At 44.2% G+C, this 24,431-nt stretch overlaps 1 protein-coding gene across 1 annotated transcript in view; it reads right to left on the reverse strand.

Moving 5' to 3' along the window:
* Nucleotides 1-2,242: 2,242 nt before the first annotated feature.
* The window catches only part of DIP2B (disco interacting protein 2 homolog B), a 61,885-nt gene continuing 39,696 nt past the window's right edge, over nt 2,243-24,431 (reverse strand). Inside the window, 29 exon segments of the mRNA XM_009646108.2 lie at nt 2,243-5,806; nt 6,320-6,443; nt 6,635-6,812; nt 7,421-7,495; nt 8,112-8,169; nt 8,295-8,356; nt 8,938-9,108; nt 10,137-10,305; nt 10,892-11,022; nt 11,680-11,789; nt 12,257-12,368; nt 12,981-13,102; nt 14,157-14,280; nt 14,831-14,911; nt 15,052-15,161; nt 15,564-15,765; nt 16,749-16,771; nt 16,774-16,826; nt 17,595-17,722; nt 18,169-18,249; nt 18,627-18,763; nt 18,983-19,122; nt 19,710-19,824; nt 20,651-20,770; nt 21,328-21,421; nt 21,692-21,756; nt 22,810-22,912; nt 23,656-23,765; nt 24,301-24,424. Of these exon segments, the coding sequence (XP_009644403.1) occupies nt 5,554-5,806; nt 6,320-6,443; nt 6,635-6,812; nt 7,421-7,495; nt 8,112-8,169; nt 8,295-8,356; nt 8,938-9,108; nt 10,137-10,305; nt 10,892-11,022; nt 11,680-11,789; nt 12,257-12,368; nt 12,981-13,102; nt 14,157-14,280; nt 14,831-14,911; nt 15,052-15,161; nt 15,564-15,765; nt 16,749-16,771; nt 16,774-16,826; nt 17,595-17,722; nt 18,169-18,249; nt 18,627-18,763; nt 18,983-19,122; nt 19,710-19,824; nt 20,651-20,770; nt 21,328-21,421; nt 21,692-21,756; nt 22,810-22,912; nt 23,656-23,765; nt 24,301-24,424 (3,375 nt within the window). The 3' untranslated portion in view covers nt 2,243-5,553.

Genomic DNA, 24,431 nt, shown 5'->3' on the forward strand with positions numbered 1-24,431 from the left:
CATCGCCGCCAGGAAAAACACAATTATTTCCCTTTATCCTCAACCGGGACGCGGGGGTAAAACAAAGCGCCGGCCAGTGGCGAAAAGCGCAGCGGGGGTGGCTTTTACCCCCGCCAAAGGCCCGTTCCGGCCCTCGCGCAGGGGCGGGGCAGTTGTTCGTCGCCTCCAGCCGCTTCGCTTTTATTTTTAATCTTTAGAACAGCTGTATTAGTGAAAAGGCATTTCAGGCATCGCACAGCGACTGCTTTAGACGGAACAAAGGTCAAACATGAAGGGAGCGGGGAGGATTTTGGCTGCGGTTCCTCCCAGGCGGGGGGGGCAAGCAGCAGCCCTGGGGGGCCCCCCCCCCCTCCCCCCGTCTCCACAGGGAGAGCGAGGATTTACCGGAGCACTCGCACCCTCCAGGTAAATGCAAACCTTTCCCCGTCATTTTTAGCATCTCCTGCCTGCTGTCCTAACCCAAACTGTGAAAGATTATCTTAGAAAGGGGCTCGAGCAAAGCTTTAGAGTGACATCCTTACTTTTTTTTTTGTGCTGCTACACCGAACTGGCATTATTTTGTTTGCAGTCTTCACAGTTTTCTTTTTGTTTTACTTACCTGAAGCCCCCCTAGTTCTGGCCCAGCCCTTCATCTCCGTAGAGTCAAACTAATCAACGTTAGCAGATGAACGATTGGCTCCCAACACCCCCCGCGTGTGCTTTCTGCTCCCCTGGCGAGACGAGACCTTCCACAGCCACCGCCGAAAAGCTTCAACACCCTCAAGGTTTTTCTTCCCAGCTCACACCAGCAGAGGTTCCGATACCAGAGAAGGGGCCTGGGCTGGAGCTGTGACAACGAGACCAAGAATCTTCAGACAGCTGGGTAATTTGGTCACTCAATTCCAAATGTATTCATGGAAAGATTTATTGGCTATTTCAATTTACTTTGTCAATACAACGATTCAAAGTTAGGTGTTTGTTGTTTTTTTTTTTTAAAGGGGTTTTCCCAGTATTAAGCAAATAATTTTAAAATACAGGGCAGATTTACTGAAGATGAAGTGTTTTTAAAAGAAACCATGGTTAAAATTGCTACTCATCATTTGTAGGAAATAACGTGTCCAAGTATATTCTACACCAGAAACACAGAACTATTAATAGGTTCCCGCACAGACGGGAGCTGCTGTCAATTACTGTATTAATTGCATCCTCTCTGGTACTAAACTGTATCTCAACATTTATGAATATTTAAAAATCAACCTTCATACAAACTCCACAGTTTTGGACAGCAGAGACTGTGCAGCATTCGGTCTCCAACACCAGCCCGCCTTCTGTTTGGCCAGCTCACACGACGCCCTGCGCGGTCGCCCTCGGCCCTCCCAGGACGGAGCTCCGCACACCTCGCTGGCAATCGCAAAGCTTTGAGGGTCTGCACCTCTCTCGCTGGACTCCAGTTCAAAATGAACATGCCAGTCCCAAATCCTAACCAAAACTGAATAAAGCCTATCTGATACTAGACTAAAATCTTAAATCTAGGTAGGTCACGCTTAAAACCACGCCTAGGACCTCCTCAGCGAGTGGGCTCGGTACTCTCTGGGTACAAGCCAACTCTGTCCAGCCCCGGCAGGGGAGGGAGCTCGGCTCTTCACGGCTTCAGGTCTCCTGCATTCCTACACACAAGTGACGTAACCTATTTGTAAAAATCCTTACAAATTCTCCCTTTCACCAGGAAAAAAAGCTGATCAATGTTTGCTTCCTTAACAAAAAACCCAAACCAAACCACCGCCCCACCCCCCAAAAAAAACCCCCTTCGGAAAACCAGCAGATGGAGAACTAAAGCAAGCAATCAGGCATCAATATTTATTAACACAAGACAAAGGAAACACAATCAATGCGTTAATGGAACACTGTCCAGCCAGGTGTTAAATTTAAAAATGTGTTATCTAATCTAATTTTAAATAAATAAAAACTTTATACATAATTACATAATGCTGTAGTCTGAATTTGACAGTGGTAAATAGGTTGACAGAAATTAAAGGAAAACGGCATTTAGGGCTAAAATTGATCTCGTTTTTACAACCTTATTTTTAGGACAGTTAGTATGACACATCTTAATTACACTTATTTGAATCCGAAATGCAGTGCAAATTTTAACATAACAGGACTTGACATTACCTGTAGCCACGTATCTTGCTCGGGGAATATCCGTAAACAGTCAGACATACAAAATATTTTAGTTCAAAGTGTTAAGACTTCCTAGTTTTTCGTTTCACTGCAGCTGTCAGCTTGGGATCTGAGGGACAACGGGTAGGAAGGGATTTGCCTTCTGCAGCTGGCTGAGCCGCGGAGTCAACCCGGCACTGGGGACTCTGCTCCTTGGGACTCGCCACTCGGTTCAGCCGTTACGGAAAAGCGTCCGGCTCTGAACCTGAACGTGCACCGCCAGCGGCCCTGCCAACTTTGTGAAGTTACGCGTCTCGGTTTGGTCTCGTATGGGAAGATCCGAAGCCACCGTTGTAAAGCAAAACGGTCCCACGACAACCAAGTAATCGTTTATCAGTTTGGAAGAACAAACTGACCCCAACCTCAAAGAGGCTAAAGCAATGAAAACCACGTAGCACTTAGTGCTGTACAGTTAGTGACCTCACAGGGATGTTGTAAGGATTAGCTAACGCCCTCATCTACAGATGAAGAAACTGAAGGAGCAAAGTGACCTCGTGAAGGTCTTGTGGCAAGTCAGGAGCAGGGCTGGAGTTAGGAATCGGGGTTTCCAGATTCACAGCTCCATTCTTCCCTCCCCTCCAGCACCCTGCTCTCCGCCGTGCCGAACGGCGACAAAAGCATTCAATGAAGTCAAAACTGGCCAGCTGCTGCGTGCGGCTTACTGGCCACCGAGAATGGAATGCCACCTCATTCCGTGGGCAGGACTGTAACCTTACAGTTCACCACAGAGAAACGTAACATGCCAGAACGAAGATTAAGACCACGCTATCAACTTGCAAGATAAACCCCCAAATCATAAGAAACTATCAATACACCTAGCCAAAGGAAAAGCATGGAGGGGAAAAACCAAAATAATCCAGTACGTCATTCAAACCTGGCATTTCAGAAAGTCCATCTGCCACATACTGGGGATCTTGGATCAAATTAACACCTGCATTTTTCTATTTCTGAAAAATCGCGAGTCAAAAGAAAAGACAATCCTAGAATTGCACTTAAAATCCACTTCAATGGACAAATAAAGAATTTGTTGAAACAATTCATCTAAAGCTTTAATTTGAGTAAGAAAAACGTCAAGACCATCAGAATTTCTTCTGAAATGGGCAACAACGAAGTGAAGCTGCGCTGCAAGTGACTTTGCTGTGCAAGAAAACGTGAAGAAGTGACGGGTAACGAGCAGTAACGAGACTTTGCTGGCTGAGAAGGGAGAACAACTCCTGCGCACGGTACACGCTAACGAAGCTGCAGCACCAACCGTCTCAGTCACAGTTACGCCTGTCGCTCTCCTCACTCTCAATTTGTTAAAACTAAATGTATTAAAGACTTCACGCGCAGGTGCTTTAGGACGCACGTGGTAAGAACCCAGGCAGCACCCTTACTGCTGACAGAAGCCTTCACACCCAGGCAGCGGCACCATACGGTGAAAACGGCGCCTGCGGTGGTGTCTCACTGCTGTGGTAGAGACAGAAGAAGAAATGGTTCAAAGATGTGCACCTGTAAACTGAAGCATTTTCAAAGAACTCTTAGGTCTAGACTTGCCAGAGCAACTTCTAGTTTCTAAATCTGTTCCCCCACCAAATAGTTTTCAAAAATAGCATTCGGAACTTCTTATCCGAATTTGAACACTCTTCAGTGAAGAACAGGACGCATCGGGAGCGCTTCAAGGACAAAACTGGGGTCTGCTTATGGATACACTGGGTTCTGCTCCAGTAACTGCCACAGGATCTTCAGAGTTCATACCATAAACCTTTGAAAAACTGCCTAAAAGCTTTGAATGAGGTAATCTGGAACATTATAATAACAAGTTTATTTACACTGACTCAAAAAAACCCTGTTGCAGTATCTGGTATCAGCTCTCGTTGCTTCCACAATCGTATTTTCTTAACACCCATAGGAATTTAATTGTTCTTAAAAGGTCACTAAGTATTAGATGAAAGAAAGGCAATTTTGAGTCAAAGCTTAAACCCTGTCTCTCCCTCGGCCTGGTGTGCAACTGCTTCCTCACAGCGAGAGCTTACACCCGCTACCCCCCTAAGGCTTCTGTTCCTTTACACTTACTAATGGGAGAACTGACACGGTATTTTGAGAGCTGGGATAGTAATTTTCACAAAGTTATTTAATGATGTCTTTACCAGAATTGCTGTCATCTCATTTTTGTGCCTCCTCCTGTAAAAGAAAAAATTGCATTCAACTCAAACCCCAGAATTACCCAATTCTTTCTAGTGAACGCTTCAAGGAAAACTGCGTTGTTGCCTCCCAGCTTCCATTAAAGCCTGTTTACAGTATTTCCTGCTCTACCTGGAGGGAACTGAATGGAATAATGATGGAATTGCACAAGCAGTGAATTCAACTGTGCATCAAGCCAAAGGATTTTTTTTTTTTCCCCCCTTTAAACACAAGGTGTCACAGGGGGTGGAGGCAGAGGCTGCCACTCAGGCGCATCATTTCAGTTAAGCGTTCTGGACTTGCACTGCCATTTCTACCAAATTCCGCGTTACTGTTTAAATTCAGCCTCTTTTAGAAAGATGTGCCTTAAAATCGTAGGTTCCTACATGCTAGGACACACTTCTGGCCAGCAATAAAGGACTACACACTGAAATAACAAAACTTGTGAAAGGTCTGTGCATCTCCATGAGTTGTCTAACCAAATGTAATTATGCTAAGGACCACAAAAGTTACTTGTCCTTAAAAATGTCTACCTTCAGCTGTCATCATTATCCAAGTTAATTTTCTATCTAAGTGAATTATGTATAATAATATTTACATATTTAAAATAGAGGCAAAATTCTTTTTAAATTCAAGAAATATCTATATGAATAAGTAACTCTTAGATTCCGTAAGTTATTGATTTGGTCATGGCACAATTTTAAATAAGTTGTGTGATCCCATGGAATGAGTAGCTACAGTACAGATGCAATTACATTACAGAGTAGGGAACTGCAGAACTCTGACAACCCTTTTCTTAATCGTTTATTATCTTAACTAAATAAACCCTCCCCTTATAGAATCCTAAACCAGTATTAGATAAAAATACAAATATGTACAACAGATGAAAAAAGTAACACTACTGTAAAGGCCTTAGGGATTTTGTAGCTCACACACTTGTCAACTTTGCATTTTCTATAAAGCTAATGTTTCAGTAAACTGTTACAAAGGTTTTCCATTGTCTACCACATCTCCTCTTGTCCGTTGGGAGTTAGCGCGATCTTAATACCTCAGGATGAGATGAAGGGAATATGGCAGCAATCTCAAACTTTAGATCAAGTATTAGTAATTTTCACCAGCTTCATTTCTCTTGCCACCCTTTGTCATTTAGTGGTCCCGCAAAGTTTCTGAACATCGCTCCCCCCACAGACGTTACATGTTATAGGCTACGTATATGGGGTCTAACTGATCAGCCAGAAAACTGTCGCGGAGATGCATTCGTTGTTTCTCTCCTCTGGAATTGATAGGAATAACTCCGGGATCCACTACCACCACCACTCCCACAATTAGGTAATGTTCTTCCAGGACCACGTTGGTAACGAGCGGCACTAAATCCAGGGCTTCCTGTTCACAGCCACACAGCTCCACAACAACCACGAGCAAGTTGGTCCATGTGAATACAGCACTGAAAGTTAAAACAAACAAACAAACAAAAAAAAAAAACCCAAGTGGAAAACCCAGTTATTTTACAAACACAATGACCCAAAGTTCACAGTATCCTTAGATGGAGGTTACTGCCTGCTTTGGGCCTCATTTCCAACTGACCTGACTCCAAGACCTAGTCCCGACGTGTCAAGGATCAGCTCAAACACACCCCAGTACTACCTAGTGCGACATAGGAACTCAGTGCTGCTTTCGCCGACGCAAATATAAATGGTTCTTTACACCACAGAGCAGGAAATCATCATTTCTATTTTGAATTAAGGCTCGAGAGAAAACACTGAGTCAGCCAGGCCAGTATTATTCTGATCTACAGATGGGAAATGAGGTGCATGACTTGCTGATGGTAACGCAAAAAAATAGTATCTGAATTTGCCTTAGGTATTTTTTTTTTTTTCTATCGAACCCTGCATCTTTGCATAAACAGTGCTACGTTGCAGCTAGGTTAGGAAGAATTCCCGTTTCACGGCTGTTTTACCATTCAGCGATGCTTCTGTGCGTTCGAGATACAGAAGTCTCAATGTCGATCGGGTGGTAACGCAGTCCCCGCAGTTCCAAAGTCTCATCCAGCGCTCCAACAACATACAGTGCATCGTGGCGCTCTAGAGAGGAGAGATGGGAGGTGAAGCGTGCGCATACTACGAAAACAGGAAACGGCAGACAATAAATGGAATTTAGATACAACAAGGCGTCTCTTGTATCCAGATACGTGGATCAGGGCTTATTCGCTGCAGAGTACGAAGGAAAACTCTTCGTCTTCATTTAAAGGATAAAAGACTAATTTCTGCCGTACCTCCGCTGGCAGCTGTGAGCTCTGTCCGACGAACAAAACCAAGGTATCCAGTCCGAGCCCAAAGCGTCTGAGCAGCATCGCCAAAGCTCAGACGGGTGTTGAAGTGATCAGCCTGAAGGGTTTCATTGTCATAGATCGTGTAGTAGCCGCTGGCCGTGTGGGGGCTGTTAACCCAAATCTGTACAGGAAGCGGAAAACCAGTCAGATTCACGCACTACAACACCAGAGCATCTGCCGAACATTAAAATGAAGCAGGTAGTAAACTGGAGCAAGAAGGTTCTCTTCTTCTCTAAGATTTTCCAGATCCAGAACTGTTTTGCATTTAGCTCAAACCTCCAAATACCCTGCAGAATCTTAAAAATGCGTCTTGCAGGTCTACTCTCCTGGTAACTGTAAGCTGAGGGTTAACTGAGTAAATGAACTGTGGATTTTTATAACATGTGGAGTCCAAAAACTGATAATAATCTATCAACACAGATCAAACATGCTGGTGCATAATCAAGATAAGGAAAGCAAAACATAAATTAGATTATTTGCAAGCCAGTTATGCAGGCTTTAGAGTGGAATAAGCCTTCCTTTCCAGCAGGCTTTCTTTTTCTTTAAAATTGACAGTAAAATAACACACCCAAATTCTGAACACTCCAGCAAGAATTCAGCTTAAAAAGGCCCCAAGTATTACCACTCACAAACTGTCACCCAGCAACTTACATCATCGAGCAGAGAGAATATATAGCTCAGGGAGCAGCCAACGGGAGAAGCTACCCAAATAGCAAAACCTGCGCTTACCTCCCCAAGATGAGAATCTCCAAGAGGCCCTTTCGTCTCAGGATTAACAATGACTACTTTGACGCCAGGTAAAATCTAAAGATCACAAGAAGAAATACGTAATCCGTCTGTGAATGATCTTCACACACAACTGAAATACCAAAGCTGTTCATTTACCTCCAGAAGGGCACGCGTTCACCCACAGAAATTAGACATAAAACATGTTGGGACACGTACACTGACGCACGCTCATGGTGTGAATGTATTTCGTGACTCAAGAGCCACAGAGGTAAGGGGTTCTAGGCCTGTAGATGTTGCTGGACCTTGATTTTGGAGAATTCGATGTTAAAAACTACCGGGAAACATCTTTTTGTTAATCTATTTAAAGGAGGGAGCAAGAGCTGCAGTGAATCTCAAATGCATGCCGATTTCAAGGATAGGGCAGACAGCAGACACGTGTGGTACGGTTCATTTACTGCAGAGACAGCCAATTCTCCCAATTGTTTCTGCAAAGCAAGCTCCTAATTTAACAGCTACTTTATTAGAAATCAAACTCACTTTCCCGAGGAACAGCGTAACCAGCTATCACCTCTTCTGACGCCATGCCGCAGGACTACCTTTCCTAGCTACACATCTACGTCACGAGGGGCATAAAAACAAACGGGGCGTCACCAGACGCTGCACGCCGTGTCAGGCGATAACAGGAAATTACCTTCCCAGATTCTGAAAGCAACAGGCTTTGTGGGGCTCCCCTTTCCACTAGACGTACTCTGAAGGGAAAGAAAACATTGTCAGGGGAAAAAACAGCTGAGATCTACTGAGAGGTCTGACAGCTCAGTAACGTGACAGCGTTTTACAGAGAGTTATTAAATAAGGTTAAGTAAACTTACTGTACCTGTCATGTCTCAAGGATTTCAGATCTACGTACACGGTGGTGGGATCAGGCCCAGATGTTCCCTGAAGAGTTAACATTTCAAAAAGAAAATAAATTAATGCATCTACAGAAGTCAGGGTAACTTCTGCCTGAGCTCCTAAACGTTTCCAGGGGTTTCTTACGGGCAGAAAAGTTCATATTCACATTTCCCCACCTTTGCAGTGGCACTAAGGGAAACACTTGAGTAAACAGCCCATTTGCTCTATACCAAGTGTAACACCAGTGTGGGATGCATCTCCAGGGAGGGGGGAGCTGCCATGGAGGCAGCCCAAGCACTCTCAGCTATCAGCCCTGGGGCAACTAGTCATTGTTTGCATGGAAATAAACAGTTCTCTCATGTCATGTTTCAGTCGTCTGGAGCATCGTGATATAAGGACCTCTAGGGGTCCCTTCCAACCCAAACCATTCTATGGTTCTATGATAATCTGGCAGCTGAAAACAAGAGAAGCTGCTTAAATCTTGTGCTAGCTCTTCTCTGCAAAGCAGATGTTGGGCCAAACTAACAACGCTCTGTGCAGATTAGGAAGTTTGCCCATTCGGAATATAACGGAGTCTGGAAATCTGATGCCAGTGACACACATGGACTAGAAAGCACTCGCGTTACCTGTAAACAGATAGCAACGTTGACTCTTGAGCCAAAGGTGGTGCTTACAGCACGAGACGACAGGCCAATGTCTTTGAAGAGTTTGGAGAAGGAATGAGTGAGAGAAACTCGCGGCCTCTCCTCTGCAACTACCACACAAGTCCGGACACAGGACAGATTAATTCCTCGTGCCTGGAAAAGATGCAAATGAGCGCAAAGGACTGTACATGTTAAATCGCCTCTGCCACACTGCACCAAGATCTGTCCCTTCACAGGAAGTGACGTTTGCTTTTTATCCCTGGAATCCCAAAGAAACCACTCAAGAAGTGCAGGACAAACCCTGTTCTTGTACTCAAGTTATTTCCTCTTTCCAGCTTCTATAAAACATGTCTGACCAGGGCCTAGAAACACTGCTGGAGCAAAATGTGCATTAACAGTGCTGCTTCCTCTGCTACAGAACGTAGCATCACGTGCTTCTGCAGTGCTTTTCAGCCGAGATTACATCTGTTATTCACTATTTATATAGATGGAAACCAAATCAAGTGAGAGCAAAGTCATTTACTGGGATTACACCATGTCTTCAACAAAACTGGGACCAGAATCCATTATTATTGCTAGACACGACCACGAACGCACTGAACAGCGCCAGCCAGTTTGAACCTGAGTGTTGTTCTGTTTAACTGGTGATGCACAAGACAGCAGACACCTTCAGAACCCTGCCACCGACAGAACAAGACTGACCCTTCATCTCATAGATGGAGTATGATATTTCAGTAAACCCCATGCAAAAAGCAACCTCAGGCGTTTTATGTAGCTATTTTTTTTTTTGCCTTCCTCTCATCTCCAAGGAGAAAACACCTCTATTTAGCAAATCGCCTAACGTGTGCTTTACATCATGTGCTGGTCTGAGCCTTCACTGCAGACTGTTATATAAGCAATTCTTCTGCATAGCATCCTGCTGCTGGCATCCTCTCGCTTTAGGGCTTGCCCAGCAGTCTCTGACACTCACTGGCAACGTGCTACCTACGCTGCAACACGATTTCGATCCTTTTCGTTCCCTGGGGCCGCAAATATTTTTTGTTGCTTTTGCTTTTTGAGCAAGCTGTGGACTGGGGACTTGGGCACCAGGAAAACTGTTGTATTTAACAGTCCTATCACTTTGCTTTGCTACCACAGTTTCCTTAATTTATGTAACATAACATTCAGGAAACATTTCTTACCTTTAACATTTCAACTTGGTTTCCAAGTCCCTTTGTGCACAGTTCCATGACTGAATAGGAACAGAAAGTGTCCCTTATTTTATACTGGCTGACAGTAGATAACCAGAGAAAAAGATTGGATTCCAGCTCCATAGGAGGAATTAAAATTGACTGGTGTCCAGAATACACACTGTAAAGAATGTTAAGGAAAAAAAACCATTTTTGTGTAGCATGTAGTTATCTTTAAATTACTATTTACTGTATTTTCATGTTACATTCCTGATAGACCAAAAGCAGGTTGTAGGACTGCATCTGAGGCAAACTGGTAATAGCTCCAATGCCCACCTTCTGTAGCAGCATAGTTTTAAAAATACAACTTACTGTACAAGAATAACAATTTATGCACACACGAACGTGCACAAGCACTGTCAGCGTGAAGGACGAGAACTGGCTCAACTACACAGCTTACAGAATGAAAAACTCCCTTACTGCAACGTATAATCGAGGAAGAAAGGCAAGAGAAACTTTCTGGAGCCAGTAATGTTTGGCAGCACAAATACGCATAATCAAGATAGGATAATGTCTTGCTAATCTGCAGGAAGAGGGAACATACTATTGTCAGTTCAAAGACAAATTCTTCCCTTACTGTAAAGTCGTCATTTTGGTAACGGCAACATATCTGCCTGTAATTACAACCGATAAAGACGTGGACTGCCACTTCCCGTTTCTAACCAACCGAGAGTTAATCTTTTCCTTTTCGCCCTCAGAAGTCATACCTGCAAAGGCACCAGAGCACAAAACCTAGTCCACAATAGGGGTCGAGACAAATTGCGATCTGCCGAGAGGAGTAGAGCTCGCACTGAAGCTTGATTGCCCTGCAAAGGCCACTCACTGCTGCGTGGGACATCTACAACACAAGAGACAGAGAAACTGTGCTGAAATTCAAGGACATCAGAACAGGACTTCATCAGGACAGGTAGGTAAGAATAAAGATAGGTTTGCCTTGATAACACTTCTCTATAAACTACATTTCTTCATCCTTTATCTTCCATAGTAGAGGCAGGGCACTGCAGAACCCTCTGAGCCATAGTAAACCAGAAATAGTCATACCAATAGCTATTGCTTACGAGCTCTAGGCATCCCGGACTCCAGACATAGCTGATCATTAACGACAGTCTAAGGCTTTCCATTTTTAGTTTCTTATCCTCTTCTCTGCCAACTGCATTCCTATTCTGCTCTTGGTGGGGGGAAAGCAGAAACTCACAGCTATGCTGCTCGCATCGCTCACTGCTCTCCCAACAGGCAGCTCTCCAGTGGGAGGCAGCAGCAGAATTCCTGATGCCCACTGTAGAGACCCGTCTCCCTACACTGCAGAACTAATTCTTCAGCACAGAGGCACACTGCGTTGTCCGCAGCAAATCCATAGCTTTAGCAGAAGAAAAGCGCAGTCTTTATTTAAGCTACAAGAGCCAGCTTTGGCAAAGGTCGAGGGGAGAAGTGGTTGAGAATATCAGCCAGAGACAAGACACCCAAACCCATGTCTTCTAAAACCATTTTACTGTACCTTTACTCCTGTAAGCATGCCTGTTGTGGAAACACTAAAATCTAGATACGCTAACATTTCAGGCGTAGGTGGTTTATAGATCTGAGAGAGCCGCTTCCTGGGCAAGTCATCTGTACAAGAAAGGAACACACCAGGTTAATTTTTGATTACTGAACTGGTATGTGAAAGGAGAATGCAACTTTCAAGAAGCCTGAGGTGCACAATAAAACTTTGTTAATTCTCTTCCCAAAAGAGGCAGACTAGTGTATGACAAGATCCTTCCCGAAGTTCCCATGTAGAAAACATTCTCAGGAAAAGGGAGAAGAGACCAACTCGCTCTTGTCTTAAGGAAATTAACAGTTGTCTGCAACACGGCTTTTCAGGAAAATTCTTTTCCATGCATAGCTCAACAAACGCGGAAGAGAGATGTCAGTAAACAAGGTCAGACCTAGTTTATATCTTGGATTGTTTTTCTAAATATTCAAACAAATTCTTGAGAACCATCTAGTTCGCATCTGAAATGGGTGACAGTCCCTTTGGAAGTCAATGGTAACGCCAACGCAGAACTTCACAAAGTCTTTTAGCCCGTGGACCGCACCTGTGTCAATGATGGTTGGCCAGGTTTTCACATCTACAGCAGCAGCTGCCTCTCTGGATTTCAGTAGTCTCATTAAGGTCTGGGTTGTGAGAATACAGGCAGCTTTGCTCACCTAGAAAGATAAACACTTACTAAAAAACGAAAGACAAAAGCATGACCCAGTGGCACTGTCACTGGAAGATTTGATGTTCAAGCGTGTATTTTACCATCTGTAGCCAGCTTCCCCTAACAAACTTGCATTAATTTCGTTGGCTTTTGCAACACTGCTCTCTACTCTTCCTTCACTAAAGTCCCCAACGCAGGCTAAAATGCAAAGAACCACATCAGGACCTGTAGAGCTGGTGAGAACATTACACAGCCTACATCCAGCTTTCTCCCCATGGTTATAATGGGGAGGCATCCTTTCCTGCTCACTGGGCTTGGAAAGTAACTCCTGGCATGATCTGCACTTGCCCAGCAGTAACGAGTGTCACTGAGAAATTTGAAGTGCTAGCATCACGTTAGTATCTCTCATAAACCACCTGTTTGGTCTCGCCACGTAAGGAGAGGTGGTTCTCGCTTGTGTTTGGAGTTAATACGCTGTCCTTCAGTTCTCAGATGTGCTTCAATCACTGCTGCCACGTAAACAGCATGGGAGTTTGGACAGCTGTGTTAACCCCTCGAGTCTGAGAGGCCGAAGCAAGAGTGCTCCAGCCATGCTCTCAGCTACAGCCCCGTTACTCACTTCCACGATCATTCGCACAGTGGGCAGAGTAGCAGTGAGGCTCTGAGCATGAGGTGGTCTCACGGTCACGGGGATGCAGCCAGCATACAAACAGCCATAGAACGCGGTGATTAGCTCAATGCCTGCAAGGACACGATAGGCTGTAGTGTAGGACACTGGTGGATGGACACCCTGGCGACACCAGCCTTTCCCCCGAGTACTTTTTCTCCAAGCATCAGTCACAGTTTCCGTTAGAAGAAGGTACACACACTAGTCACGTCCACAGCACAGATGTGCAACACAAACAGTTCAAACACCAAGGGCAGCACAACAAGGAAGCTAAGAAAGCTTGGGATAGGGGACTGGGAAAGTAGAGAAGACTGACCACACACAGAAAACCATATCCATCTCACAGGAAAAAAATGCTGCAAGTGTCAAATGAGTCAAAAGTCAGTCAGGACAAACCAGAATTGTCTGGCAGGACAAGAAGTACACACACCAGAGAGCACCTCTCCCTAGCAGTGAGCGTCTGACACGCGCCAAGTGATGAAGCTGCGTGCTACCAGCCACAGCAGGCAGACCGCGCTTCCCGCTGCTCCCAGCCTGCTGCTGGAGAAGAGGCACCCGGGCTCAGCTGAAGTGCCCGTTTTCTGCACGGCTGAAGGCGATGGCACCAGTCACTACCAGAAGCCACCCTGCCATTTCTCATAGCAAACGACGTGCTTTCCCTGGATGAAAAGCTGCCAGCCGGCAACGTGACTTCAGACAAACAAGATTCGAACAGACCAGGAGCTGAGGAGTCTCTGGTCAGGTGACGAGCGCAATCCTCCAGCACATGTAGTGCGGTCACAACTTTCTAATAACTTGGCAGTGAACATATCATACCAGAGGATCTTTGATAACCACAGAAGTCTTTGAAGTTTTTATTCTAAACATCATGACGCAGCAAGATCTAGCCAGGAGTGAGAAGGCATGAACTTGCTTTTCAAAGACTCCAGAGAATCAAAGTTCGAGTCCTGATACTGCAAGACATTAGGACAGCCCTCTTGAGTCAAAACTAGATCAGTGAGTTACACAGTCTCCAAGGTATCTTTGTTTCAATTCTCTGTCCTATATTTCCAGAACTCAGTGAGGTTTCAAAGAAAGACTATGCTGCCGTTCCGCAGTGGGATACAGTCATTATTAAAACTTGCTTACCAGGAGGATAAAGAAGCACCACATTGTCTCCTGCATTGAGATGTCCTTTGTCACACAGAACTGACGCAATTCTCTCAGCTTTTTTGTGCAACTGAAGGCAGGTGGCTGTGCATACAGTGGTTCCCTTGAAAGGAGACAAAAATGCTCTAAACAAGGCCTGGCACAACACATGTGTCAGTAAAATGGCTGCTGCTGCAAAATAAAACCAAACCAAACTTGCTTGCTAGCATCAGTCTATAGCTATTAGTTATCTATACCTATAGGCTGCTGGCATTCCATGAGCCATTTATCGACTACGATATCAAAAAGACAGAGATGGAGTTAGATCTGCTCTAGAGAATTCTACCTTCCAGGGAGTCAGTTCAGGTCTTCTTGCACCAGAACCTTGCCAGAATATACTCAACAGGGATACACCATTAAATGATACAGGAACCAGTGGGACCTACAAACACGTTCAGTTTTAAAATGAAGCATTGAACCATGACAGTCATTTAGATGAAGTGACCTAGAGGCTCAAAGGTTCAAATTTTAAAGTTATAAATCTATGGGTAAAATCCAATACAGAGACTAAACAGAGGACACTGGAATGGGCAAGATTTTAAACAGTCTCCAACTTGCACTGAAAAACATGCCGTTGACCTTAAAAAACCCCAACAACTCAGCACTGACTGTACCTTGGCATTTAATAGAAGGAAGAGTGGGTGGTCAGGAGTTGCTTGAGCTCTCCACTGTAATACCTCTGTCAGGAACTGGTGCTGAAACAAAAAGGCAGTACTTAAATACCAGTGCTTCTACTTCAGAGGCAGTACTTAAGCCCACTTCACATTGCTGCTTTGCATTCAGCTGTAGGGGAAATTCTTTTCCCGCTCTCTAGCTGTAACAAATACGGATTTACCTTTTTAACTAAATCATTGTCTTCTATTTGACCAAGATCTCTCCCAGAGGCTTGAGCAATACGCTTCCCAGCAACCAGGTTCCCCACCATCACAGAGGCAGGGCCAACGCCTGTTGATAAAGAACAACCACGTGAAATCTGGACTTTTAATGCATATGGGAAGGAGCTGGCCTAGAACTGCAATCTGCAGGACAGCAAAGGTACACAGACGCCCTGTAGGATCCCACAGCTCCTGGGCGTGGGTACAAGAAGAGAGGGAGCGAAACCTCACTGATAGAGTTCGGAAGGCATTGCTAGTCTCCTATTCGGTAGAGAGAATCCCAACGCAAAGGTAGGAATCACAATTCCTGAGACATGCAGAGAGGCCTCAAACACGCCCCAGCCACAGGGCACAAGACAAGCTCTGGTCCCCAGCAGGTAGGACACTCCGTATTGGAGGCATCACACAGCTTCCTAGGTCTGGGATTGCGAACTTCAGTTTATGAACGTTAAAGAAAAGGGGCTCGCCTTACCTGGTTGTTTCTGCCTGGGTTTTGGCAAGTTCGTCACACACGTGTGTGGGCACATGAGGATGTTGCACGGATGCAGAGAGCCCTCCAGAAAGTGCTGTTTAGTTTGAGAGATATGGATCCCTCCCAACGGAGTTTTTGGCAATGTATTGGCTGGCACGAGAGCAAGGCAATATACACCCACTTGATGAATGCTGTCAATTGCCTAGAGAAAGGAAAGATGGTCGCTTGAATTCTAGGTGCTGCTGGAGACAGTCTGCTGTTACTGGCTGCACTGACATACTGCAAGACAAGTCCCTGCAGTTACAAGGTATTGGGGAGCGAGGCAGTCACTATTATTCCATTTCACCTCTAACATCAGCGAGCCCTATGGCTAGAGTCAAGTGCTTGTTAACATCCCTGCCTTTATAGTTCATTTAATATACAAGAAATCCATTTTTAAATCCTTCATAACCAAAATCCCAAAATATACACAGTTGCTTGATGAATCATATGATTTTGATCTTAGGAGTTTATCCATCTGCCTCCTCTGAACCACCACACTCTGTTTCCTTTTTGTCCGCCTCAGCATTCAGGCACCTAATACATTATTCAGACCACCAGGTACTTCCCTGATTTTTCTCCTCAGTTTGCATACTTCACAGCCTGAAACATCATTCCCAAGAATGACATACATGCAATGCAGGCAGCAATCAACGTAAATATCTGCTACTCATTCTACTTTCTTAGGCCTACACTCATTCAGCTGTCTTAACCTTTCTCTGCTTACTGTCTCCCTGCTGAAAATGAATCTCCAAAGATAAGGGTGGCTTTAAAGCATAACTTGGAGCACCAGCACGATCCAAGACTAAAAGCAGAACTAAAAGAACTACAAGCTTGAGCACTGGATCTGCTTTGCAGTGCTGAGAGGCAACTGTGCTTCTCTACCCAGCCATCTTGCTAGCGACCACTTCATCAGAGTCTACGCTGTTCTGTGTTGCAGCCACTTTCCCAGGACCTTCAGGACATAACAGAACAGCTTGTACACAGCAGATGTACCCAGCTTGTGACCCTGTGAAAACACCTTGTGCCAAGAGGGATCATGAACCTGTGCTCTTTCCATCTCGGTGTGCTGATGGAAATTCTTCTCTGCCCACACACCGAAAAACTGCACAAAGGCACCTTGTCCACGTATGCAAGTGGGCTCACCTGCAGCACCCGACTCATCCACTCGCACCCACCACAATCCTCTCATCATAGAAGACAGATACGGAGAACACAGCAATCCTAAGGGAAAGGGGAGAGCCGTATTGGCACAAATTCCAGTTTTACTCCTTGGGAATAGGGAGCCAAGGAAACAGGCTAAAGACAGAACTCTCAAAAAAAACCCCACCGTGCAAAGACAGAGAAAAAATATTAGGCAATTAAAATTGAGTCAAAAAGGAAAGACTTTGTGAAGTACATAAAGGATTAATTCCACCTTCTGATGAAATTTCTACATAGCATCGTCCCCTGCCCTCTCAACCTGCTATCACATTTCTGTTCCAACCTGTGGCAAATCACCAATGCAATAAAAGCGTTAAAAGTATTTGCATGGCGTAGGGGGTTTAAAGTCTCCTGTTAAGTCCTAAAGACATGGGCTCCAACCCTGCCTGAGGATCTAGGAAATTATATCTACAACTGCTAAACACAATTAAGGATCTTTGAACATTAATGAAACTCTTCCTTGCCGCAGAGCATCAGCCAGCAGCTAACTACCATAGAAATTCTACAGAGACAGAGAATTAAATTCTCCATGTGGCTGACTTATCTTGTTACTTGATTCCTTCCCCTAACGTACACAGGCTTGAGGAAAAGCCAGACAGGATAGTGGGGAAAACGCCCGTGTTGGGCAGGATCAGGCCAATTACTGTCTGAACCAAAACCATATTCACTTTAACTGAGCTACCCAAAGAAACTAGTTACTGAAGAGAAACTGAAGGCCACACTAACGATCCTGTTCCACTATATTCCATGCAGAAGCTTATGGGGAGGGGCAAGGTTTATTTTGCTGACCTTCCTCTGTAAACTGTTTTTATTGACTCTACTGCCAACCCAGTTGCTACAATGTCATCGGCATTATGTCTGCGTCCGCTCACTGTCAGCAATCCATCCATTTTTCCAACCACAAACACCAAACTGCCCTGAAAGATAAAAAGGTAGCAGTGAGTACCTTACTCAAAGCAGATATTCAAACGTCTTTGATGACTTGTGTATATCATAACTACGGCTAGATGGCTGGTGTTTGTATAAAGCACGTTTTCTTTCTCTTTAAATTACATCATTTATGACTAAACCAGGAGAAGCATGCTAGCCACTCAGTGAGACAAGGCACTCCAGCGCGCATAGCGGAACTGCCATACAAAAAGCTTTGTACACTTGGTTTTGGAAGAATTAGCAAATCTAAAAATGTAACAAGCAGCACAGTAAGGCATGACAACAGGATGGAAAAGTAAGGGCTCCTACTGCCTCATCCACAGCCAGCTGCCTTACACACTTCTGTACCCAAATGCTTTTCTTTTAAACATCTAAGGCTGTTAGCATGAACAAAAGAATAGAGCAATTTAAGCTCAAAAACTCTATTACGTACAGGTCCAACAAACCCCAGCAAGCCGGAACGGACAAACGGCACCTCACCCACTGGAGAGCCAGCCGAGTTCACAGGGATAACCTGCAACAGAAACACAGAATCATAGAATGTTTTGGGTTGGAAGGGACCCCCAGAGGTCATCTAGTCCAACCCCAGTCCCAGAAGGGAGGACATTGGAGGCAAAGTGGATTTGCCCAAGGACAGAAAAACATTCCCCACATCAAGAATTGCACTACGTGCAAGTGAAGTGATGAGAAGGGGAGGGAAACCTTGGTACAGTCATTGTTTTAGCACTGTGGGAGACCTTTGTGAAAGGGGAACGCTGAATATATCTAACTGTAATGAGTTTTCCAGTGTACCTTTTTAAAAAACATTAACACTGAAGTTACAAAACCAAGGTATTATATACAAGGCTACAGAGGAAACGGGGAAAGAAAGATGCATTCTACTATACATACCTCAAACGTATTCTTTGTCACCCCTGTCAGCCCGTAGTACATCATTCCTCCTGCTCTGGAGCTAACGCAGATTTCACCAATCTCATCTGTTCTACAGAGCTGAGGCGGCCCGTCAGGTTTCACTATACACATCATTCCTAGGAAGAATTACGTAGTGTTAAAACAGTCCCCAAGATTTGCCTCGTATAAGAAATGACCCATTTAACCGTGACAGACATGACAGCACAGCATGGGGACTGCCTGACCTCCCCCAGCGCTGAGGCTGAACACGGCAGAGAACATTGACCGGTTCTTTTTCTAAAACATTCCAGACCATTCGCAAAAAGGTTTTATAGAGGACTCCTATACATTTTTACCTCCTGGCATCACATGGCCAACGTCCTGGACAGTAAGAGCGGAGTTCTTATCTTCAGTGTTGACACGAATCACACCAAAACTCAGCCCGTTCATGGACAAGATGGCTCTTCCAGGCAAAGGTGCCCCGGGGACCCCAGGCCTTTGAAGGACACCAAATCAATACACTAAATCAGGCATACAGGCTATTATTAGACTTATAGATGAAGGTATCACAGCAACAGAAATAGGCATATTTCAGTCTCTCTTCTTTGATTGCTGATCAATAAGTAAGAAACCATATTCTTGGGCAAATGCAACTCTTCTTCCAGCTCTTTAGCTTACCCCGTGTTAAACGCCAGCTCCCAGGCCCAATGATTACGGGGCTATTTGTTACAGCAGGCAGCAACGGACAGAAACAGACTATAAAAGTGACTGTCCAAAGTGATATCAAAGTTAAACTCAGATTCAAGAATACCACACTAGCTGGGTAAATCAAGAGTAGGAAAAAGCAGTGCACAGTTCTTACAGGCACCATTGAGCTGTCACATATCTCAGAGGAAAAAAAAGCACTCGTATCTTAGGAGAAATATTTAACAACTTAGCTACTTGAATACCTGAGCACACACAGTAAATGTCAGCGGAGCTTATTATACGCTTAAGTCAACTACGACCAAGCGATGTGTAAACAAACCTCAGCCTGGATCACTTAATCTAGCAAATAAGACTGCAACGCTGCACGCCCATTACCTCCGTATTGCAATAGTCATCGCTTCTGGAGATGTGGCACATGGACAGATTGCCTCTGGTTTAAGCCCATGGCTCTGAAACAAGCTCAGGAAGGCATCGCATGAGGAAACAGACCCTGGAAAGAAAGAAAATAGGCTGCTATGACTTTACATAATTTGAAAAATTGTCTGTAAAATAATCTAGAACTAAGTGCAGTGTATTTATATTGCAGTATAAATAAAGTATATATTGCAGAGGATATATACTGTATCACTTCTAAAAACTCCAGGTAGCATCTTCCAAGATACTGGCCACAAAGAAGCTCAAGTGCCTACTGAATGTGACTTGGGAACCGGCGCATTCTCTTGAACAAGTCTCCTTTCCTCCCCCAATTTGCCACAGAGTTGCTACACGCTCACGGTACAAGAACAGGCTTGAAATACACTCCAAACCTCCAACAGTTAGTACACATGTGTAGGGTCTCTTTCCATGCAGCATGCATGATCAAAACAGGTCTAATGGTATTCTAAATATCCCTTCCAGTTGGTGCCATCTAGACAAGCATTCTTTAAGCCTTTTCACGGACAGCATTCCTCATAGATTTGTCTGGGGATTTTTTCCCCTTCAGAGTTCTTCTTAAAAGTCTTTACCCTATCCCCTGTGAGCAATTTTAAACCCCTATCTCTGTGTCTACCAGAATTCTGCTTTACACACAAGAGCTCCCATTCAACATTCCTGTTTCTTACTTTGCAGTATCTTTCACAACTCACACTCAAAGGATGAAAGCATAGAAACCCCCTTGCCCTGGTGCTCCAGTACCACAGCCCACAGCTCTGTGTTACTAGACAGCTGCCCTAACTGAAATAATCTTAGCAGTAGCTACAAAAGGAGTTAAGCTTGAGCCTTTGAGACAACTAGCTGAGAAACCTCTCTCCTGAAAACAGCAGGATGTGCATACTCACAAGGATTTGCACCATCAGTTACAATCAGCATGCGTAGAGAACTCAAACTGACGTCTCTTTGGTCTCGATGGGCCATCATGGCCCAGTGCAAGTCTCGACACTTGACTAAAGCAACTTTTGCTGCAAAACAACACAAAAAAAAACCTCCACGTAAGGACAAATACAAGCTTTCTATGAGTCATTTTCACATGAATACACACTCCAACACTCCCAAATGAGAAAATTCTCACTAAAGCAAGCAATTAATTGAGCCTGCAGTAACAGCAAACCCCAACATACAATAGCATCTGCTGTGGCACACAGGCCATTTGCCCACCACCTGAGCCAGGGTCTGTCACTATTGCAGCCCCTCCTCCAAAGCGCATAAATCATTATCATCATCTGAACGTTCTCGGTGAGGACTGGGGATCAATGGATCTTGCTGTGCTCAACTATTTTCTTGGCCTCATAAAAGGCACTGGGCTTCAGGTACACAGGTCACGAGGTCCCCATCAAGTTCGCTGACATTCACGTGGCATTAGGACTTTGTGCATATTTAGAAATAAATTAGAGTTTTGGCCCTTGTGATTTGTCACGGAAGAGCAAGAAGACAGACTCTAAAGCGTTTGAGATTTTAATGCCTCTCACTCATTTATCCCGAGAACTTCAAGCTAAAGTTGTGGAACATACACAGGTACCTTTGTGAGTATGGACCCTCTGCACCCATGAGAGTGGACAGGTTTTCATCACCGAATAGGGCACACTGATAGTATGCAGTTTGTTCATTACATTCTGAAAAGTAGAAAAATATTTTTAGAAAAGGGCTCACAAAAAATATCATGAAGCAGAAATAGGAGTCACCCTGACTCCCCATCAGCCCCTACCCCACCATGAATTCACAGAATTTTACTGAGGATGCTTCTACCCTTCCTCCAGAGAATTGCAGATCTAGCAGGGAGAGAAATGGTTGGTTTCATAGGTAATGGTCCTCAACCATCTCCTCAAATGTTGCAATTAAAGAGTTATGAAATGCTTCACAAAGTCCTTACAGGCTCAACTCACCGTTAGAATGCCATGCCACAACCCTGCATCCTTCTTAAAATCCAAAACATTCACTATCGTTTCACCTGGGAAAAGAAAGTTGTAGTTTTGAAGTGAAATGTGCCAGGGCAGCTGTGACCGTTGTTTATGCTGGAATCTGCATACGTTTGAATCTGCCATTTGAATCTGTCAGATCTGCTCCAAAAGGTACACATGCAGCGAGCAAGAGCAGAGCCTTGTTTGTCTGATTATACGTTTTGCTCGTCGGAGCTCCTTGTTATGCAAAGTAACACAACTGAACATCAATTTAAGAGAAGGAACACATCCCAGAAAGTTGCAAGGAAATTACATTCCAGCCTGTAACGTACATCAGCAGAACAGAAAGGGTCTTAACCTCATTATGCATGAGCAGCAGCAGGGGAAGAGAGTAGAGAACATCATTCAAGCGCTGACTCCCAGAAGCAATGGAAATTAAAATGAGGGCTTCCAAAAGACAAACTCTGCACTTTAAAGTACTTACGACATGCAGCTCTAAAAATAAGAAGTTTCAGTCATGGACACATAAATTAGCTTGATGTACAAGGTAGACCAGACTAAAACCACACCTTATAGCAGAACTCTCTGTACTCCCCCCAGCAATTTCCAATCTCCATTTCTGGGTTGGCCAAAAAGCCTCATGCGACTGGTACAGAACCAGTTTATGCAAGAGGTGCTTTGATGTTTACACCATCAAAAACAAAAGTTTGGAAAGACATTTTAATGGGCAATCAGTACAGCGAGAGGAAGACTCAAGCTCGTTGGAAAATGCTCCACTTCTGATTCATCTGCTCCCCTTTTGATTCATCAGAGCAGACTTGTTCACTTTCTAGACATGATGCAAATCCCACTTCTTATTCCTCTTCACTATGGCAATGAAAAGGGCATCGTTTTGGATGGAAAAGATTACAGATAGTCTTCAGTTTTGGGGGAGAATTAATTTGCAGTTTCTTCTTTTTCTTTTTTTCTTTTTTTTTTTTCTTTTCTTTTTTAAGTAGACACTATTGTGTATTGGTTACTCGTAGACAGCTGTTTGAGAGGCAACCACTGAAAAGGATGTCGCTGAGCCTTCGTTCCTTTGATGTTTCTGTGACATCACCTACCTTCAGAATAGTTGCAGGCCTGAGACAAGGCTTGACAGTGAGACAGCATGGCGATCCGAGACACTGTAACACCCATAACACTGCCCTCTTTGCTCGTCTTGTACTACAGAAGAGGAAAAAAAGTCAGGGTGTGACTCTGGATCCCACATGTGGAGGAAATTAAATCACAGAATCCAAATTAAACAAAGTTTTGTTCCTCTAAAGCTACTGAGACATATTCAAAAAAGTGCCTGCTTGTAGAAATGTATCAGCAAGGTTCACTACAGAAAATGTAGTTATTCAGGTAGCAAACACGTTCAAGTAACTCCAGAGAGATACAAGGTAAAGGTGGAAATTCAATGTATTTGTGTTTATTTCACTCTTACTGCTTCCCACAGGATCTCCTCCTGCTCCCGTAAGCAAACTGAAAAGCCAATTCTTTATTTTAGAATAGTGAAATTACTTGTTACTACTTAAACCACTGCAATTCCTACAAGTTGCCTCACTGAGGTGTACAAATGAAAATGAGCTCTGCTAGGAAGAACAGAAAATTTGAAATGCTGTTGGCTTAAGCGGTTTCAGAAATCTGCATTACCAAGTACACTATCTGAGAGCTCAGTTGTCTCAGTTACTAGCTTTCTGGAACAAGAGGAGTGTTCTCCACTTCATTTTGAGCAGCGCTCAAGGCCACAAAGATATTCAAAACTAAAATAAGCTTCACAGCAGGTTGCGCACAGTGAAAGACTTGTTTCAGTGGCTAGAAACTGGGAAGTTTAAGGCAGTGAGGTGAAAGTATTATCTCTCTGGTGATTAGAACATTAAATTCAGCTCACGGAAACTGCTCTCTATTCCCCATTCACTACTTACCTCAATATACGCTGGCTCAGTTCCTGCAGCCGAGATGTTGGGCTGCCAATCCTTAGGAGATTTGGAGAGATATTTTGAATCTGTCACAACCCATTTGAGTCTGGGCCAACCTAGAGCCAAAATTAAAGTAGAATATTAATATCAGTTTCTTTATTGAGGGATATATATTCTGCAAGAACACACTAAAACCCCATCATTTGTCCAAGTTCAGTCACACAAGCAAAATACCAAGCCAAGCCAAGCCACTAGCCAGAAGGCTCATCTTGTTTCTCATCAGGGAGTTCAGTGGGCAACAAGGCACTTCCTCTGCTCAGGAAAGATCCCTGCAGCATTTCTAAGTATAGCTTGTTGTATCATTAATAAAACCGCTTTGGAACCTGCCAAACGCCACTGAAGGGATCTGAGGACAAACCCTGGCTTGTGAGGTGGATTCACTGCGACTTCCAGAACAACAAAGCAATTCTGTCAGACACACGGGTCAATCTACACCATATGCATAAAACCAACAACATGAGTTAAATGAGGCTATCAGAAAAGCTGCTCACTTTGCACCCCCCAAAATGCATTCAGACTTCTGACAACCACTTTTAGACAGTTCAGCTATAGCAAAAGTACAATCAAAAGCAAGTGTATAACCGATCTAACCTTTAAACTGCACAATTTCTCCATTTTGGGTTTTTGGAAGCCCTTTCAGACAAACTTCAGTGGTGAGGGCCAAAGCGATACCACAGCTTCCCAGCAGAAAACCAATCTGCTGGCCACCAGCATCCTGAAGG

The sequence above is a fragment of the Egretta garzetta genome, unplaced genomic scaffold, assembly GCF_000687185.1.
Source record: "Egretta garzetta isolate BGI_Z169 unplaced genomic scaffold, ASM68718v1 scaffold309, whole genome shotgun sequence".
NCBI classification, from domain to species: domain Eukaryota; kingdom Metazoa; phylum Chordata; class Aves; order Pelecaniformes; family Ardeidae; genus Egretta; species Egretta garzetta.